This window comes from Melanerpes formicivorus, unplaced genomic scaffold (assembly GCF_026170545.1).
Source record: "Melanerpes formicivorus ecotype bairdi unplaced genomic scaffold, bMelFor1.0.p_v2 SCAF_2, whole genome shotgun sequence".
Taxonomy (NCBI): Eukaryota; Metazoa; Chordata; class Aves; order Piciformes; family Picidae; genus Melanerpes; species Melanerpes formicivorus.
Genome location: NW_027142354.1, coordinates 51775920 through 51795953, shown reverse-complemented (window position 1 = coordinate 51795953; position 20034 = coordinate 51775920). Strand labels below are relative to the sequence as shown.

At 41.4% G+C, this 20034-nt stretch overlaps 1 protein-coding gene across 2 annotated transcripts in view; it reads right to left on the bottom strand.

The window, feature by feature from the left end:
- CPEB4 (cytoplasmic polyadenylation element binding protein 4) overlaps positions 1 to 20034 on the bottom strand; it is a 47577-nt gene that overhangs the window by 13762 nt on the left and 13781 nt on the right. The window contains exons 2-3 of one of the 2 annotated variants that reach the window (XM_068160346.1): positions 19878 to 19959; positions 1125 to 1148 (exon numbers count right to left, since the gene is read on the bottom strand). In XM_068160346.1, coding sequence (XP_068016447.1) covers positions 1125 to 1148; positions 19878 to 19959 — 106 coding nt within the window. The remainder of the gene's footprint in view (positions 1 to 1124; positions 1149 to 19877; positions 19960 to 20034) is intronic. The other variant, XM_068160354.1, reaches the window with a different exon arrangement.

Here is a 20034-nt window from a genome sequence, read left to right as displayed (position 1 = left end):
CCTTCAGTTATAGTATTTGATATCTTGACAACACACTGCATAGACTTCTACTCATTTAAGGACCATTTTAGGGACAAATAAGTAGACATAGGGAAAGTAAGCAAATAAAGGAAGCGTGCTACAAGTTTTAGATGCATTTCCTTTTGCCTGAGATGGGATATACTATGTCTGCTTTTTCACAATTCATTATGATCCGCCACAGTAATGCACTGGTAAGGTTAATTTATCCTGTTCATCCTTCCTTCCTTTGAAAGAAATGGATTTTTAAACAAGAAAACATCTTGAAAACAGAAAGTTTGACAAGTGCCAATATCCAGATATTTTCCATGCAAAAATCAAGCAGCTAGCAAAAAAAACAACCCAACAATAAAATCCACAATCCATAGAACTTATATGAATAAAAATGGAGGGTGTGGCCAGCTTGCTTTATCTGAAATCCCAAGAATCTTTGTACACCTTTAATTAAAGTGAGCTGCAATCAGACCTATTTTTATAGCTAGGCAAACCTGCTTCCTACTATGATAAAAAATATTGGTGCATAGACCTAAATGTTACTTTATTTTCCCCTAAGGAACTGATGTCATTGGTTTCCCCACTTAAGACCCCAGTCCTGCAGGTGTTGTTGGATGGAACAATTCTCCATATCTAAAAACCTTTTTCAGGTTCCTCAGCATTCCCACTGCTGTAAGATAATTCAAGGTGCATGCTTGCATGATCTAGCTCTTTAACCTAGCAGGCCAGGACACATACTCACTATAGTCTCTCCTGTGTCAAGAAATCCATCAGCACCCCCATAAGAACAAAAATAAAACAACCAAAACACTTATCCAGCATTGGCATTCATAACATACACACAAACACAGCAACAGAGACAGCCCTCCAGTGTAATAAATCACATAGGTGATGGCCACTGAAAGGATTGTGATCACTTCAGACTCAGCAGGACTACTGTGGAGTACTAATTCTGTTGAAATGTTTATTTACGGCATGCAGACTATGTAAACTTATGTGAAACTGATCCTTCATAATCTTAATTGTTGGAGTTCGCCCTCTAGTAACAACTTAATGCTATTTCTCCCATGAGACATTGTCAACATTAGAAAATTAAATAGGAATATTGTTACCTCGCCTTCTCCCATATGTCCTTGCTGCATGTTAAATGAGAAAGAAAACAGCCTTTCAATCATTGTTATAAGGACCAAAAGACCTTCTTTTATTGCCTTTATGCTAACTCAGTGATTCTCAAGGCTTTTTTTTTGCATCCTTTTTGTACTGCAGGTCATTTAAAATGGTGTTCACAAGCTGACCTCCCCCACCACCCCACAACACCACGCCTTCCTTGCACCACCTCTGTCATCTCTTGATGAAACGTTGCTGACAAAGCACACACGGATACTAGAAGAGACCTTTTGAAAACAATTTTAGCTCTCAATTTGCACATTCATTTTCAAATTCATTCCTTAATCCTTTGCTGGGTGTATGCCTGGAAGTATATGGATGTCTCCTTACACACCAGGTCTCCTGACACATTCTGCAACACACCACGCTCTCCACCTTGCGCCGCCCAAGCATTATCTAACACCGACCTTCATCCCAAAGGCAGGAAAAGCCCAAACACAACAGGAAGTGGAGGAGTACTGTGTCAATTTCAGTTTTGAAATTAGGTTGCTATAAAAAACTTTGCACAAGCCACAAAAGCCTTAGTTAAATTGTTCCTGGCAAATAACCAGCTGAAATACTTCTTGTCAAGGAGAAAATGTCTGGGCCACTGAAATTGCCTTTCAGACCTCCTGCAGTCTGTGTACTGCAGGATATAGATTCTCTCATACTAACTTGATTCACTTCACTGTAATTATCTGACAGTTACTTGCTGCTTCCTACTTTTCATTTCCAAAACAAATCAATTCTACCACTGAAAAAAATACACCTTTCTGTGCTGGCTTCTACGACCCATTGCCAGTATATGACCAAACTTCCTAATCAAACTTGCACATTCTTTCTCTTTAATCTCATTAAAATCTGCACCTGAAAGCAGGCCAACTGTTTTCAAAACTTGGATTCTCCTGGCAAATCCTGTGAGAAACTCTGAGCACTTCATGCATTTTATTTTGCTTCCTCATTCGAAATTGAGGCTGACAATTCATTTAGGGAGTCAAATATTTGCAAGCCACAACAAAAGAGGAGCAATTTCCTCTTTCAAAATAAAAATTGTATCAATCCAATTTACCTCATGGTTATTTAACATCTGTAGCATCATTTTACTTCTCTGATCTGTTGCTGATAGAGGTACTCACAATTAACAACAGGTATACAAAATAACAAAGCCCTAGTCATCTTCAGCTTGAAGCTTAACCTCGGGTGTTAAAGGCTGAGGGTCTTCACAAGTATTATTTTCCCATGGTAATTCTGCATTTAGAAACCCAAGATCACAGAATCACCAAGGTTGGAAGAGACCTCAAAGATCATCAAGTCCAACCTGTCACCACAGACCTCATGAATAAAACATGGCACCAAGTGCCACGTCCAATCCCCTCTTGAACATCTCCAGGAATGGTGACTCCACCACCTCCCTGGGCAGCACATTCCAATGGCAAATAACTCTCTCTGCAAAGAGCTTTCTCCTCACCTCCAGCCTAAACTCCCCCTGGTGCAGCTTGAGACTGTGTCCTCTTGTTCTGGTGTTGGTTGCCTGGGAGAAGAGACCAACCCCCTCTTGGCTACAACCACCTTTCAGGTAGTTGTAGAGAGCAATAAGGTCTCCCCTGAGCCTCCTCTTCTCCAGGCTAAACAATCCCAGCTCCCTCAGCCTCTCCTCATAGGGCTTGTGCTCGAGGCCTCTCCCCAGCCTCGTTGCCCTTCTCTGGACATGTTCAAGAGTCTCAATGTCCTTGTTAAATTGAGGGGCCCAGAACTGGACACAGTCCTCAAGGTGTGGCCTAACCAGTGCTGAGTACAGGGGCACAATGACTTCCTTGCTCCTGCAGGCCACACTATTCTTGATGCGTGCTCATATAGTCCTCAGAGCAAAAAAGTGTTATGGAATATGTCTTTCATGGAAAGCAATCAGCAATCCTACTGCATTTCTGACAAAAGCTCAGAAGCCCCTGCCTGGTTTAGAAAACGCTGAGCACTTTCAAAGCCAGCACTGCCTATAAAGCTACAAACCCCTTGCTTGTGGTTTCCAAATTGCTAACAAAACCACACAACCCCCTTCACTTGGTACACCCATTCTTGGCAACAAAGCACGCAGCACAGATACGATTCCCACCGCGGATGTGTGACCACAATTTAGGTCAGCAGACTCCTCACTGCTTCGCCACCTGTGTCACTCAAGGCAATTGGATTTTTCTCCTTTACCAGTACAGAGAACACAAATAAAACAACAAAAAAAAAGCTCAGCCACCAGCTAGAAAATGATTTCCAGTGCCAAGTACTACTGAAGAGGTTTTGAGATCCAAATACTAACATTCTTTTTTTCTTCTTCTTCTTCTTGCTTTGCTTATTATTTGCTGCATTTCCTTCACCTAAACCACAATATACCAACATCTGCCATTTCCAAACATTCCTGAGGAGCCACAGTTTGTAAACCATCCCAGTACAGCACAGATAGAAACTTTCTCCGCTCACTCAATTCAGAGCTCATCACACACCACTAATCCCTCACAATGTAACCCACAACATTGAAACTAAAGAATGTTCTTTTGGCAGGCCAGGAGGACAGCTAACTGGGATTTACCAATTCTGTCTCTGGATTCCATAATTTCATATTTCATAATTTCATAATTCAGGCTGGATGTGAGGAGGAGGTTCTTCACCGTGAGAGTGGTGAAGCCCTGGAATGGGTTGTCCAGGGAGGTGTTTGAGGCCCTGTACCTGGAACTGTTTAAGAGCAGGCTGGACGAGGCTCTGGCCATCCTGATCTAGTGTGGGGTGTCCCTGCCCATGGCAGGGGGATTGGAACTAGATGATCCTTGTGGTCCCTTCCAACCCTGACTGATACGAAGATAAATCTTTGCTATGCCAGTACCTAAACTAAGCTGCAATGCAAATGAAGCTTTAATGTAACTGCTACCAACCAGAGAAGAAGATTTACTTCTGGGCATCAGGATACCTGCCTAACCCCTGCTGACAAATGAGACAACTGCAACCTTTGGGTTGGATTCCTCAAGCCTATTTTTTCCTTTCCCCATTTCTTCAATATTTCAGATAATTGCCTAAGGGGCCTAGGAGAGAGGACTAATCTCACAAGACATTTAAGCAAGAATTATGTTACAAAACCTAGAAAATATAAAGTGTTTATGCAACCAGTTCAATGGCAAACTAATAACCTATGCAGAATATTTTCCCAATAAAATCAGTTTGACATTTAAAATGCTCTTAGGAGCTGCTTCAGCTCCCTGCAACATTCCTTTTCAGGTAGGAAATAAAGCCATGCAGAAAGCCAAAGATCTTCTGCAAAAATCTGCTGCAAGGAACTTAATGAGCATGCAACCCACCCCAATTTGTGTGTCTTCTCTTCATTTGAGACCCTCAGTGGCTCCTGGCCATATCCCTTTCTGTCTTCCTTTTGATTTATTTTTTTTAAATCATACCTTTTGTGTCTAATGTACCTCCAGTTAAAAGTGTTGAGTTTTCTTCTCTCTATAGGAAGCACCATAAAGATTGTCAGTGTGTTGTGCAAAATCCCAGGTGCTAATTCCTCCGAAGTACACAGTTCCCAGAGACAAAGATATTCTGCTGAAGGTGCATGAAAAATGCATGCAGGAGTCCTAAATCAGCCAAACTTACTAGAAGCTTGTCCTGCAAAAAGTGAGTCCAAACTGAGCAGCTGGCACTCTTTAATGGTTCTTGCCGCCTCCCAGTCTACAGGGTGGTAGCAATTTCAGGTGCATTTTGGGCCATTAACTGCAGAAAATGTACATTAAAAGGTGAGCTCAACAGCAGATCGTTTAAAGGAAAAGTACCAGGAAACAAGATCTGTCTCAGCCTTGCCTGTCACAGCAACTCTAAAGGCCGTGGTACAACTAGGAAAATTACACAAGCATCTGTAGGTAATATTACAAACATTGTAAAACCCTGCAATGAACAGGGCAGCTGAATGTTTGAAGTTGAATTGCAGCCATACCTTCATTCTCACTACCTTCCTGTAGTCGTTTTAGGGCATACAAAGTCTAGGTTGATGCAATACCTGTCAAGTTCTGTACCCAATTCTTATCTCTAGCCCAACAGCTCCTCAAAGCAGAGACTGTTCTTTACCTTGGCAGAGACCAATATAGTAACACACTGCAATCCTTTAGTCACTGATACGCTGCTCTCACCTCTTCCCTCTCAAAGATCAAACCAGACTAGCTTCATTAGTGAGTCCCAAGTTTCCATGCTCACTAACCACTGAAATTACAGGAGAAGTATTCTTGAAATTTAAAAAGGACAAATATTCATACTGGTTATTTTTTTTTTACATAACTTGATTGTGAGAACAAGTAAGACCCAATCATGCCCTTCCACCAGGCACAATCTCTACCCCTGAGAGAGCTCCAGGAAAGCAGGGAACTTCTACCAATTTGCTTATACCCTTGACACCAATCACACAAGTTCAAGGAAAAGTGTGCAAGCTGAACAAGGTTTTGCCAAACTGATCCCAATCCCATTAACTTTCAAGAACGAAGCAGTGATTTTAACTGCTGATTTTTAGGGATAAACAAGAAGCTGCAGTACAAACAAAGAAGCCAGTACTGGGGAAACAGGCTACAGCTCTCGCAAATGAAAGCGGGGAAGGGAAAACAAAGCCACTACACCATCCTCAGCTGTTTATTAAACATCAGAGACATGGAGACAAGTGTAAGTGTTCAGATTTTCTTTTTTAAAAGGGAATAATAAGGTTTTCTCTAAGACCACACTGAAACCTTCTCATGTTATTAAAAACCTTTTAACTGCAGATGGTCACAGGTGGCCAGTTTCTTATGTTGGAAGGCAAATACGGTAACTCCCCAAACACAGAGCTTGAAGCTTTCACTGAAGCTGTTTACTCTGCTAGTCATTTTCTCCCCCTCAATGGAAGACAGAGAGGTAATTTGGTGCTGCTCTATTTTCTGTTTCTCTTGGGGACTTAACTTTTAAAGAAAGAGAAGTATCAAAGTTTCTCAGGAATATTTCTAAATGAGAGGTAGATGTTCTTGGATCTAGTCTAGAGAACACTTACGCTTTCATGAGCTTTATTTTTAAATTATAGAAAAAGAACTGAAGTGCAAATCTGGTTTTACCCTTCTAACAGCAAAGCCTTATTTCTAAGTAATTGCACACTAAACTGTATATTGTAATTGTCAGAAGAGTGGCCATGCCATGCACAAGGCCACTAAGACTACACCATTTTATTGCCTTTCCCCCTACTACTCCCTGAGGGCAGGTAGGGTTGATTATAACTCAAGAAGTTTGATTTTTATCATCACTTCATGTTTCAGAGTGCATTTCATATGTAATGCATGTACCACATCCTGCAAGGTCATCTCAAGCTCTGCTTCACAAGTGAAGAATTTCATCTTACCCTTAACTAAGTCAAAAGCAGGAAAACTGAAATTGTAAAGAACACCTATATTTAACCTACTTTTGGCTAAATTGTCTCTGTATATGAAGGAGCAATTTACAGAGCAAAGTGGGTATTTTCAGAGAGGCATATATACTTGCTCAAATTAAGACCATAAAAATCCTATCTATTAACCACCAAGGCATTTCTTTCCATTTAAAAGAACCTTACAACTTAAGTCTTGGATGATGTTTTCCACAGGAGAGTAGATAGTGTTACAAAGTGCTGCACAGCAGGCAGAAAGGTACTGGCTTTTATGCATTCCTTGACTTTCAGTTCTAAAATATTAAGGACAAAAAGATTAGGCTCCAGTTTCATGACTGTTAACCTAAGACATGTGCCTATGCCCAGTTCAAGCACAAAATCTCATTTCTGTCAAATTATCCTGAGTACATGATCTGTGGAACAGGAGCCAACGCACAGCAGAGTGGCAGAGACACGTGATACCTAATCCAGGATAAATTTTGTCAATACAGAATAAATTGATCAAAAACTTCAACGAATCCACACTGACAGTGAACTTACTGCACGTCAGAACTTTGCATCTTACTGTCACAGCCACCTTTATGATACTGCCAAAGGGGATTCCTGTTTTAAAAAGCCTTTCCAAAAATAAACTACTAAAGAGAGGTATGAGAGATTCCCTGTCTTGTGCCTTTCAAACATGCCAAGCTTCCCAGTCAAACAGTGTTACCTTAATCTATGGCAATCTTACAAAAATTAAACACCTGGACAGTGTGTATTTGTCACACTTCTGGCAATGTCAAGGTCAGCAGGAAACCAGAAAAGCAGACTACATTTGGCTGCACAGTAAAATCAAGGATTAACGCCTTTGGAAATATCAGTACTGCAAAATCAAGTGGTAAAGGTGCCAAACCCTGCATTTGTTTCCTCCTAATTTATTTTTAAAGAACCACATGGGGGGAAAAAAAAAAAAGGAAAAGCCTGTACTGAGAAATACAGCTCTAGTTTATGTCCAAAATGTCCAAACAAATGTTGAAAAACAAGAGTGCTATTGTAGGTGTAAGTATTAGGCTTTATTTCAAGTAAAGCCAGGTGCCTGAAGACAAGTGTTTACCCATTCCTTCTGTCGAGAACACAAACAAAATGAAGTTTGTGGTATCACACAGCATTTGAGTTCAAGTCTGACAACACAATCTTTCATTTTAAATTCCAGGTCACTGTCACAAAGCACAACTGACATGAAAAAAGCAAACAGATTCTCCTCTAGAAGCCTGAAGAGAATCTACCTGTAACAGCCTTTTAGTGCTGCTGTTTCTGATGGAAACGGTGTTTTACCTGCAATTATGTTCAATTAATTTGGTTCACCTAGTAAAAAGGTAGAACCTGACTGTACAGCACAAAGTTGATTATCAGAATAGTAACTTTAATAGTTTGATTGTTGACAACTTCATACATTGAATAACTGGGAGGACAGAGGGGGAGAGAAACTGAGGAACAATGAAAGTCCAAGCTATTGTTTCCAAGGCTTGTGCAATGAGCTCCATGTTTTAGGGCTTTAATCTGCCTACAGCAAAACTGCCTCAGTGAAGAGACTGTGAAGTTATATTCAGAGAAGAATGATCTTGGGGATAAAACAACCCAACTGCTAATGGCTCTCATTCCCATGCAGTGCACAAACCCAGAGGTAGCAGTACCCAGAGATGCAGAACAGCTCATGTGCTTCCAACTCAGCCAGTCTGGCCCAGCAGTGGTACAAATCCACCTTGGTGGAGAAGCTCAAGCTAACTCACAGACTGGGCAATTGAGGCAAAAAGTCCTAGACACGCTTCCAGCGTGTTATTCAAGCATCAGTTTGAAACAGGGGGTGGGGAGGGGAAGGAAAGAGGGGGGGTGGGGGGGTGTTAACTACGAAAATGGCTGGGTCTGTGTGAAAGCTTTAAAAGCCACCAACATCACATTACCGGTCCCTTACTGCTGATGATCTGCCGAACTAACACAGTGCCACGTGGACTGAAGCTCGGGATGCTCTTTCATACCTTTCAACAACCACTTAACTACTTATGGAAAGGTGACAAATCAAATCCAGTCTCACTCCTTTCAAAAACACAGAAGCTTCAAAGCTAACTTTGAAGTTTTCTTCAGTATCAAACAGAAGAATAAAGAGACATTTTCTCCTAAACAAGCCTGCTATAAATCCTACACATAGCTACAGCTTTATCTCCAAGGAATCCAATTTTTTTGTAGCTCCTATTATGTTACACTGGGTTACTGCAAATCAATTTAAGTGGACCCCTAAAACATCGTACGTATTTGAATACAACTCTTCTCTCTCCTCCAGGAACCCCCACAGGGTCAGAGATAAGAAACCAAAAGCCAAAAAAAAAAAAGCATCATGGAGCACATCCCTCTGCTGGAGACTGGATGTTAACTGGAATTGTACATGTATTTCAGAAAACCAGGCACCCCACTGCTGGTGGCACTGAGCTTTCTTTTATAGTAACTTCTGACTTCTGGAGAGCAGACAGAAGTTGTAAAAACATCCAATCTTTCCACTCAGTCCATCTTCCACTTTATGATATGGAATAATTGGCATCATTTCTCTTTTGAACACTTAAACTAGTACTATATTCGCTTTCAAAATAAAAGAATAAATTAAAAGCAGGGTTTCAAACTGGGAGAAGGAAAAGCATTAGGCAGCTTTGCCAACAAAGAGCAAATCAGGTTCTCGGCTGCAAAACTACTTCAAATTGGGGAATTGCAGTGAATTCCAAAATGCATACCCAAGGATGTGTTTCCTGACAGGAGGAAAGAATGGGATGTCATATGCTGAAAATCACCCCCCTGAATTTACTTTGTGTTTGTAAGAGTAATTTATTGAACCTACTATAGAATGTACTTATAAAAACACATGGAAAAGATGCCAAAATTTCACACATCTCCCATCTGCCTTCATGCTTCATATGCACTGTGTTCCCGGACCCTTTATTGGTAGCATTTCACCTCAAGAGGTGCTGGTTATCTGCCTGTATCATCATACTTACACCACGAATTCTGCCCATGCTTTAATGAATAACCTGAAATGTAACCCTTGCATGTGACTTGCAGGAGCTGGATTTATGCCAGCAGATGTTTCCACGCCGCAAGATTTAAAACTGGAGTTCCTTAAGTACAATAATAGGTTCAAAGAAACTTATTTTTGTCTGTGGAAAGAATGATCACAAGACAGCCTGGAATGCAACACGAGGGCTTTGTTCCTTTTTAAAGCATCCTCTTGCTTCAACCCCAAACAATAAGGAAATAGTAACAGAAGCAAGCTCAACATGAGCTCTCAATGCGCACTTGCAGCCCGCAAAGCCAATCAGATCCTGGGCTGCATCAGGAGAAGTGTGGCTAGCAGGTCGAGGGAGGTGATCCTCCCCCTCTACTCAGCCCTGGTGAGACCCCACCTGGAGTACTGTGTCCAGTTCTGGAGCCCCTATTACAAGAGGGATGTGGAGGTGCTGGAACGTGTCCAGAGAAGGGCCACAAGGATGATCAGAGGGCTGGAGCACCTTTCCTGTGAGGACAGACTGAAGGAGTTGGGGCTGTTCAGTCTGCAGAAGAGAAGGCTCCGAGGTGACCTCATTGTGGCCTTCCAGTATCTGAAGGGGGCCTACAGGAAGGCTGGGGAAGGACTTCTCAGGATCTCAGGTAGTGATAGGACTAGGGGGAATGGAATGAAGCTGGAGGTGGGGAGATTCTGGCTAGATGTGAGGAGGAGGTTCTTCACCATGAGAGTGGTGAAACCCTGGAATGGGTTGTCCAGGGAGGTGGTCGAGGCCCCGTCCCTGGGGGAGTTTAAGATCAGGCTGGATGAGGCTCTGGCCAGCCTGATGTAGTGTGGGGTGTCCCTGCCCATGGCAGGGTGGTTGGAACTAGATGATCCTTGTGGTCCCTTCCAACCCTGAATGAAACTATGAAACTATAATATCAAACACTAAGTCTCCACAGCACAGCTTTGCCCCATTCTTCATTTTTATAGTAAACAGCATGAGAGGCAAATTTTTCCAGTAACACACGTGAAAAAAAACTGCACTACACACTTCTGCACACCCAAACCAAATGGGAAGAGAAACAGAAAAGTTTACAGGAATCACCACTTCCTTTCCTCTGCCTAGACTCAAAACAGTACATAGGACCAGGTATCAGCACTACTGATTACAGCAATTTTAAATGACACATGAGCAATTAAGACGGTCCGCAGAATGCCTTCAGAAAGTTATCCCCACCCCTCTCATTATTTGTGCACTAGCACTAATGACATTATGGAGATTTGCATGTAACACCATTGTGAATGACGGGGTATTTATTAATGTATTATAAACTGCTTCATATATTTGATCTGATCTGATCTGACACAAGGATCCCCCACGTTTTGAACACAAAATCTGTCCTGTTGTCACACCCAGCCAGTCTCACTGCTGATCTGGGATTCTTGTTAATAGGATTTCTATGCAAAGCTGAAAGAATATCACTGCCCACACCTCTAAACACACTTGACACACATGTGACTGCTCCACTCACCTGGAAGTCCAATTGTCAACAACCACCCATCACCGAAAAAACCTAGTAGCACAGCTAACCAATCTGCACCACAACAAACATTAAGCCAAGTATGGATAAAGGTACTTGAAAGACGTATTTTCACATAGTTCTCATCATTCTACCTAACACTGAGTTAAAGTAAGTAGATATTGAATATACAAATTCTGCAAGCATCACAATTCTTCCTCAAAATACCTTAAGCCATTGATGCAAAAATCGAATTCAGGCTGCTGCACAGCCGCTCTTGCAAAGACTACCCACTACTTAAGTGTTCCTGTATGACTTTCCTAGGAGTTTGTTCCCCTGAACACCTACACTTCATCTATCACCTGCTCATCTTTTTCTCAAAACTCATCCCCATTCTCATTTATACCTCCCATTTGTTCTTTATCTCCAGGTTTAAGAAAAGCACCTCAGGCTTTTTCTTTCTACTCCTTTCATGCCATTTCTAGCCTGATAAACACGATGGTAGAGAATATGCAAAACATGGCTAACAAAAGGCTTAAAGAGCTAACAGTTCAACATCAAGGAAAAGCGCGAACAAAGTGACAAAAAGACAAAAACCCAGGTAGTTTCAGCAGTTTGGGAGGGGAGGCAGCCAGCTCTCTTGTCTTCTAAAACAAGCAACAGACCTTACTCACTGAATATGGCTCCAAATTAAAGGCTGCTTTGAAGATGATCCAGAACGGTCAGAGATTATCAAAGCAAGAATTCAGAGAAGAAAAACCAAACCAAACCCCCACTTGGTGGACAGCGATATTAAACAAGGCAAAAGATTAAACACACTTCTAAAATAAGGGATGGAATTAATTTTACAAAGATGAAAAAAAAAAAAAATATATATATATAAAAAAAAAAAGGCAATAAAATCTTAGAAAGGTTTTAAGCTGATTACCAAGGCTGCTGTCATGGAATGCAGCACAATTTGCTCTCTGTAATACTTTTGAAGACCCAATCATTGATTTAGGCATGAAAACTATCAGCAGTATTTCAATGTTTTCTCGTGTTTTCAAAACCTCTGCCACATCATTTGCAGCACATAGATGCCTAAGAAATATCTTATCTGAGGAGTATGAAAGGCATTTAATTTTCCATAGACTCTGGAGATGGGACAGCATGGCAAGGGCCCTGTGAGAACTATTTCAAGATTGGACACACAGAAAAAAAAAGCAGGTCCTGTACTTGAATGAAGTTAACAGGAATCCTAACACTGATTTCAAAGCTGGACCAGGATCAGAAAACGCTGGAATATTTGTACTGCTCTGTGGTGGCAGGGGAAGGAATTTCCTGGCCTCAAATGTTGGTTACATTAATACCCTCTGGCTTATTGCTCAATGGCTCCGTTTTAGACAGATAGCATAAATCAAGGTATTGCTCATCCTCAGCTGAACACGTCAAAATCCTGCAGTACTGAAGTATAAAGATCTAGTTGCTTCCCATCTGCATTGTCAAGACCTGTATTTCTATAAAAACAGTGGTATTAGCAGAAAGTTTCAACCACTCAGTAATTGTTGTGTCAAAGAGGTAACAGCCTAGGCAACCGACAGCATGTTTCCTTATTTCCTTCCATTTAACTTAAGTCAAACTCAAGTTCTGAATGCAGTTCCAAAGGTACACACATGTCAACATTCTGAAAAACCCCCCAAACTCTGAGCAGTGCCATAACCTACAAACTACTTTCCCATAAGAGTATCGGTAAATTCAAGGGAATTCAATGTAAACACTAACTCACCTCTTCCATCGTTAAAAACAAACTAAACTGCTACATTTCGGCATGTAATTTGGATTTTGCTCAGAATTTCCCAAAGTATTCCAGATGACTGCAAAAATGTTGCTTCCATCCTGGGATTTTTGGAGTTTTCGTTGCCGTAGGAGAATTTGCAGCAAACAGTAAAACGAACAACAGCAGCCACTGCTGCTTTATTTTTCAAATCATATGCATCAGTGTACGTGATTGCAAATGGCTTGAATTATTTATTAGGTGATGCACAATGTTTTCTGAGATAGTATAAATGGGTCTTGGCTTTTCGCAGGTGATAAAAGAAAATCAAATCGTCAGAGCCCAAGAGTAATCAAGAAAAGTCTTGAAAGTCTTAACCTGCTGCCTCAGGGCAGCCTGCGTTCCAGTCCACAAGTTTTGCAAAGAAAAGGCAAATTCTCCTTTCATTAACACCTGCCTAAATGCTGCCAATTGCAGCCTGATAAAACACAAAGCTTATTTATTCGTTTAAACGAGCCCCATTTTCTTACAGCAGCTAGTGCCACAAAACAAGAAACCAATCATTTGATAGCCTAGCAATCAGTCTTGTTTCGAGGCTTCAACTGTCAAAAATAGTCTGTATCCATACAATATTCTTTTTCATGCTACACAAACAATCCCCACCCTGGCCATTCGCACTGCTGATGGGCCTGTGGGGCTTGGAGGTGAGGAATCAGAAAGCTGAGTTCTGGGGGGCGAGAGAGAGCCTGCCTGCGACTTTAAGAATACAGCCATATTAAAAGTCTCCATTGTTGTTTAATACCGGTATTACATAAACTGAGAGGCGCACGCAGGCTCCAGCATGCCTTCAGGAAACACAACACAGACGGTCACCATTCAATCGAGGCTCAAAGCACGCTCCAAAGCCACTGGGACCTGCTACCGAGGGAGAGCCTCTGCACGGCTCTCCTCGCCCCCCTCCCAACTCCACCACAAGTCTTGTCAACTTCCACCAGCCCGAAAACACAGCTACAAATCCGAGGCAATGCATGCGGCCGCCTATGGCTGAGCACTGCCCTAACAGAGCAGTCCCAGTAGGAGGGAAGGTACCTGGGCTGCAGATCCTCATTCACATCCCGCGCTGGCTGCGCGGGGTCCGGCGCGGCGAGCGGCGGCAGGCGCAGAGCGGCCGCGGCAGGGAGGACGGCAGTGCTCGGTATAGTCCACGCAGGAACAACTGCAGGGGGGTTTCTACAGCCCGCCTTCTGAGGCCCCCTCCAAGCCAGACAGCGGCCGGGTAAACGGGGCTGGCATTGAAACTGGAGTGTTTTCGTCTACGTTTCGGTGGGCTAACACTTCAAAAGGCTTTCTCGACACACTCCCACTGTGCGCTGCCACAGGCGCTCCCCTCCAGCCCGCACCACTTGGTAGTGCCAGGGGATGCTGCTGGCCCGGCCCGGGCAGCGCGGCTGGGAGCCCCGCAGGACCGGTCTCCACCAGAAAAGCTGGTTGTGATGAAGGTTTAATCTTGATTTGACACTGCGTATCAGCCGTGTTCACGCCCTCAGATTTTTTGCAAGTTCAAGGCGTGATTTTTCTCTTCCAAATCCAAGTTTTGCCTTTCTAAGCCTCACCAAATTGAGCATCTCTTACAAAGAAGCATTTAGGTCAAGCCACAAAACCAAATGTCAATTTAAATGAGGAAGATGGAAAGTTATGGGCAAGCATAGTGATTCTGTAACAGCCAGTAAATGTAAAATCATACACGTATGCGTGGCTGGGATTACTTCTATGGAAGGCCAGAATCCATTCTCTGGTCTGCTCTCAGTGTTTATTAACAGGAGATTTCTGTTCCTTCCTGCTGCCCAGGTGATTTCCTTTTCTTCGTAGGTTGTTTGCTGTTTCTAAACAAAGGCTCTGGTAAACCCCCAATATTAGAAAGGCTGAGCTAAATCAACAAACACGCCAATTGTCAAGACAGGAACAGCTGACCAAAAGACTGAAGAATCAAAATATTGAATATTGCCCCCAAATGTTTAACATTAGCTGCATTCGGAAAGCAAACACATGTCCTTACTTGTTAGTAGCAGTTACAATGTTTCTACTCCAACCCAAGTGAAAACAGTGAATTGACAAAGGGGATGGGACCTGCAGATTTCAAACCCATTTCACACTAAACTGCATTTCCCCTGTCACAGCTCCGTCAGCATGGGTTGTAGTTTATTGCTATTAGACCAGTTCAGCAATATTTTAAGATCGTAAAACAACTGGTTTTCCTCTTAATTAATCTGCACTCGAGTCTGCAAATCCCATTAGCCTTTCCCGGTTACCGCACAGGAGGTAAAATTCAACACAGAAATTCATCAACAGTTGCCAAAGCCAATTACGGTAAACCTTTATTGTCTGCAAAAAAATTGTCTCCAGCCTGGTGCAGCAGAAGTTTTTGTGCATTCTACCCTAAACTGGGTACACTGAAAAGTTGCAAACGAGTTCCAAGACAAAGTACACAAAGGAGATCAAGCACTGACGCTGCTCCCACAAGCCTGAGGCATGGCCACCAGAGCTCCCCTGGGAAAACTCCCTCACGTACAAGAAGTTGTAGAGGCGTGAAGATGACTGCAGCATCAGCACAGATCAGTACATCAGTACAGACATACACGTTTGCCAGAAGCCTTTGTTTTTCAGAGCTCTAATAAGAACTTGCATAGTTCAACAGCAGGGGAAAAAAAGCCTGATCTTTGCCACTGGCCTCAAGCCTTCCTCATTGCTATGAAAGAGTTTTAAACTTTAAGAAATCAAAATTTATTCTTTTACATTTTAAAATAGCTCACCTTTTGTCCTGTGTATATAGACAGGCCTACTTCCCTAAAAAGAATCATAGCCTTTGTTATTTAGACCTAATTGGGACTGATTCTGACCCGATTCTCATTAATTTTCTGGATCCTATAGAAAAGCAAACGGCCCTTTCCATTCAATTAATACAAACATGTTGCATAATCCATACAGCTAGAAAATGAAAACCTACTTCAGTTTCTTACTTGATATTCAGAAAATGCCACTGAAGCTACTTTGATCCCTTTCATCAAAGAATACTTTATAAGGTTTACTTTCTTTGCATCTGAAATTGTTTTTCAGATCAATAGTAATGGTCTGATGATTGTTCTGCTTGCCCAGAGAAATCCTGAATGGTGCCAGGTCTCACCACTCTGGCTTTCCAACTCCAAAATCTGGAGGAGCTGTCTGACTGTCTCCCAGTGTCTGTGTGCATACCCTGACCTCACGCTACTTCTAAAACCTTCCTAGTTGTGTCTAAGTGTGTTTAGACTTCAGAGCCTATTTCATACTCCTAGCACTCATGCAGATAACTGAGCTATTCACACCCAGATTTTACAGGAGTGCTTTGCAGTTGTAGAAGCGCACGTACTGGCCTGCTGCTTTAATCCATTTCACCTTGCATAGTTTCCAAGCAATAACCTTATACTCTGAACTGAACCACAGGATAGTACAGTAATAAAACCGTCTGCAGTTATAAAGCATTTGAAGATGTTTCAGTGTCACCTAACAAGGAAATATTTAGTCAATCTACTACTATTACAGTAATGCTCAAACTGCCATCTGGAAGACCCAGATTCAGAAATCAGTCTCTGGATCCCAGGCTTAGCTCATGAAGGCCGAATACATTAGAAAGAAGATGCAATTAGTCTCCGGGGAAAGGCTTCTGCAGGCTGTCATTGGCTATGCAGCAAGCTGCACACTCACTCGTGTGGATAAAAATAACATATTGAAATGGCAGCTGCTCAGCAAAGGAAGGGGATTTGAGCAGGGATAAAAATACACCTTTAAAAGAGGAGGGGAAATGGTGAAATGCCCATCAAAAGCGTTAAAAGGTAATAGTGAATGTACCAAATCCATGACACTTAAAATTCACCTTTGAACCTCAAGCAGGAAACACTATTTCTCATAGCAAGAGAACCCAAGAACATCATTATTATTGCCCTAAACAAATCCCAGGCTAGCACAACCTAATCACCTCAGTCAAGAAGGACACACTGCAAATGGATTTTTGTCAAATTTTGGACAATTCCTACTTATAATTTTATTACAGGATTCAAAACCTGCTACTCTGAACGTACCATTTAAAGACAGGAATTATTTGCAAGACACAGTGGGTCCAAACTCTGACTGGTGTCTGTTACCAGGTCCATACTCTCTGTTTTGAAGGTGTATCTTAACACAATACCTCTTTCCCTTGATGTGGTGTTAGTGTTCCACACTAAACTCATGCTGAGTCAATCTTAAAGCCTTTCAAAGACTCACAAGATAGCAGTGAGACCTATTAGATCATCTAAATTATTTCCACGCCATTGTGAGATTGCTCTCTGCAGTACATTTTCTTAGTGTCTTGCCAGGCTATTTTTAAAAGTCTCAAACACAGAAGCTTTTCCTTTCTGAGAGTATCCAACTTGGAGTGTAAAAACTGATTATGCACTGATTAATGCATTTAAACTGTAAAACAACAAAAAAAACCTTCTTACAGATCTGCTTATTTAACTGCAGATGTCTGCAATGGGGAGCAAGATTTGAAGTGACAACCATAATCTGTCATATTTTAAGATTTCTAGATGCAAGATTTTTAAAGATTCCTTCCTATCAGTTTACATAAAGATGGAAAAGACAACAAAAGTGAAAACAGGAGACACACAATCTGTGTAGGACATTATCATGCACTAACTGATGCAGATGGGGAAGAAAAACCACAAAAGACTTGTGATCTTGATCCCTTCTTCAGGCTTGATTGGAAATATGTTTTGTACCAACAAGTCACATTTTTCCCCCCAGCTGCATCCATTGGTTTAACTAAAGGTGTTTCCTCTCCTTAACAATACCACCCTACTTAGAGGCCATCACTCTAGCATCATCACAACACAGTAGATGCTGATTTGAATAAAGATCCTTTCTGAAGTCTAATCCAGCAACCAAGTTACTGTGTGCTGTGTCAAATAAGCAGGAGTCAAATTCAGTATATTGCCTACTTCACTATAAGCAAACTTAATGTTTTTTGCTGAAGAAATCCTTGAAAAATGAGATTTCACAACAAAGAATTTCACCTTGGATCACTTAAATTTTTCACCTCCATTTTGAGGATTTTTTTCCTTTATATTTTTCCACCTATTAGCCATGAAAGAGAACAACCTATAAAGAGCTTAGGAAATAATCCCCAGAACAATACCTGACTGATGCTACTGTGCTTCAATCAGAATGATACAATGCACACAAACTTTAGACAAACCATAGATGACTCTGCAGAAGGAATCAGAATAGAATAGAATAGACCAGACCAGGTTGGAAGAGACCTTCAAGATCATTGTGTCCAACCCATCAACCAATCCAACCCACCTAAACAACTAAACCATGGCACCAAGCACCCCATCAAGTCTCCTCCTGAACACCTCCAATGATGGTAATTATCAAGCTCAAGCAGGACTACACTTTCCTGACAAAGCTACTCCACCATTCTTAAAACACAGTAAGCACTCAAAAAACAGATTCCTATGGCAAAGAATCTTTTCAAAGCATTTAAAATTCATACTACTGTACAGAACTACCCTTGTTTAGCTGCTAAATGAACCTGACACTGCTGAATTCAAATTTAAAGGGAAATTTCATTTCCTCTACAGTCTTGTCACCCTGGCTTGTCACCTTGCCAAATTTCAGCACTTAAACCTTTGGCTGTCTCTGCCTGAATAAAAGGTGTCAGAGCAAATCTCAGGTGCTGCAGCCAAGGAAGGGCACCTGATTCTCGGTTAGTGTACAATGCTGGGGGCATAGGATGTTTCCAGACAGCACATAAAACAAATGAAAGCTTTTACTATTTGTTATTAATAAAAGCCTGGCTCCCACTAACAAAGGGTGGAGGGTATTTTGTTTTGGTTTTGTGTTTTCAATTAATTTGGCATTACTTTTGTGTGCATCAAGCTCTCACTGTCATTTCAATAGGAAAGTGTATTTCTTGGTGTTAGTCATCACCCTGAACTGCTGCACAGTACTGTGGATGTGGAACACAAGCAACATTTCAGACCACAATGACTGCAATAACTGCAAGTTGTTGCCAGTTTATCAAAGGTTGGTCTTTTGAGCATGAATCACTATTAAAACAAGTCAGATTTCATTAACACCACAAGTCTTGATAACAAAAGAAATTTACTTTCAGGAACCACAAATGCAGGTTTGTTTGTTTTTTTAGTGGTCTCATGACTGGTACTAAAACTGAATGCTTAGATAATGGGTGTAAGACTTTGACTACTTATACAACCACCAAATGGTTCACTCATACAGAACAAGAAAGAAAGAGAAACCAGACTTTTGAATGGTATGCCATAAACAGTTTCTATTCAGGTTTAGAAAAAAAAAAGGAACAAAACCAAAACAAATGTAGACAATGCTTCAAATACTTTGTATGTTGGAGTATTGGCAAGGAAAAATTACCTTTGCCAAAAAAAAAAAAAACACATAAAAATCCTAATTTTCAGCAGGCTTAGCTCACTTTCCCCTTTCCCAATGGTACAAAGAATTCTGCAATTCAAGGCAGCAACAAAAAGAGAGGAAAGAACTAAAAGCATACTGTGATGAAATACTCAGTGTTCTTCTCAAAATGACACAGTTAAACCTCGTTCTCCCCCAAGACAGAAAGAACTACGACTTCAGCAGGGAAGCACTATGGAGTGAAGTTAGGTCTCCTAAAGTCGATCACTTTTACAGGCTGCACACACTGTATCCATTGAAAACACCACTGGCAACTTACACAAAAGATCAGCTTATGTTTGTGTTTCACATTGTTTTGTATAAAGACAAAACACTCAAGTGCTCATGAGTTACAACAGCTTCATCTAGAGACAGCTGAACAAAAAAGATGGCCTGCCCGAGCTGACCAACATGCAGTAGGTGCACAATGAAACTTTACTTTTCCAACCCAAAACTCAAGTTTCTTATTTTGAGTCAGGACATCTTCCCAATTATTTACTGAAGGAAACAGTCTCTTTCTAAATTTACCTTTCAGTGAATCGTTTTCAGCTCTCATTATGTCAATTAGGGAGTTCTCCAGTGAATGCATGTCAAAAGTCCTCGTGCGATCCTGCAAACAAATACAAAGCCAGTTTAAGCAACACACATATGAAACATAAAACTTCCAGTGTGCTCTACTTTACTA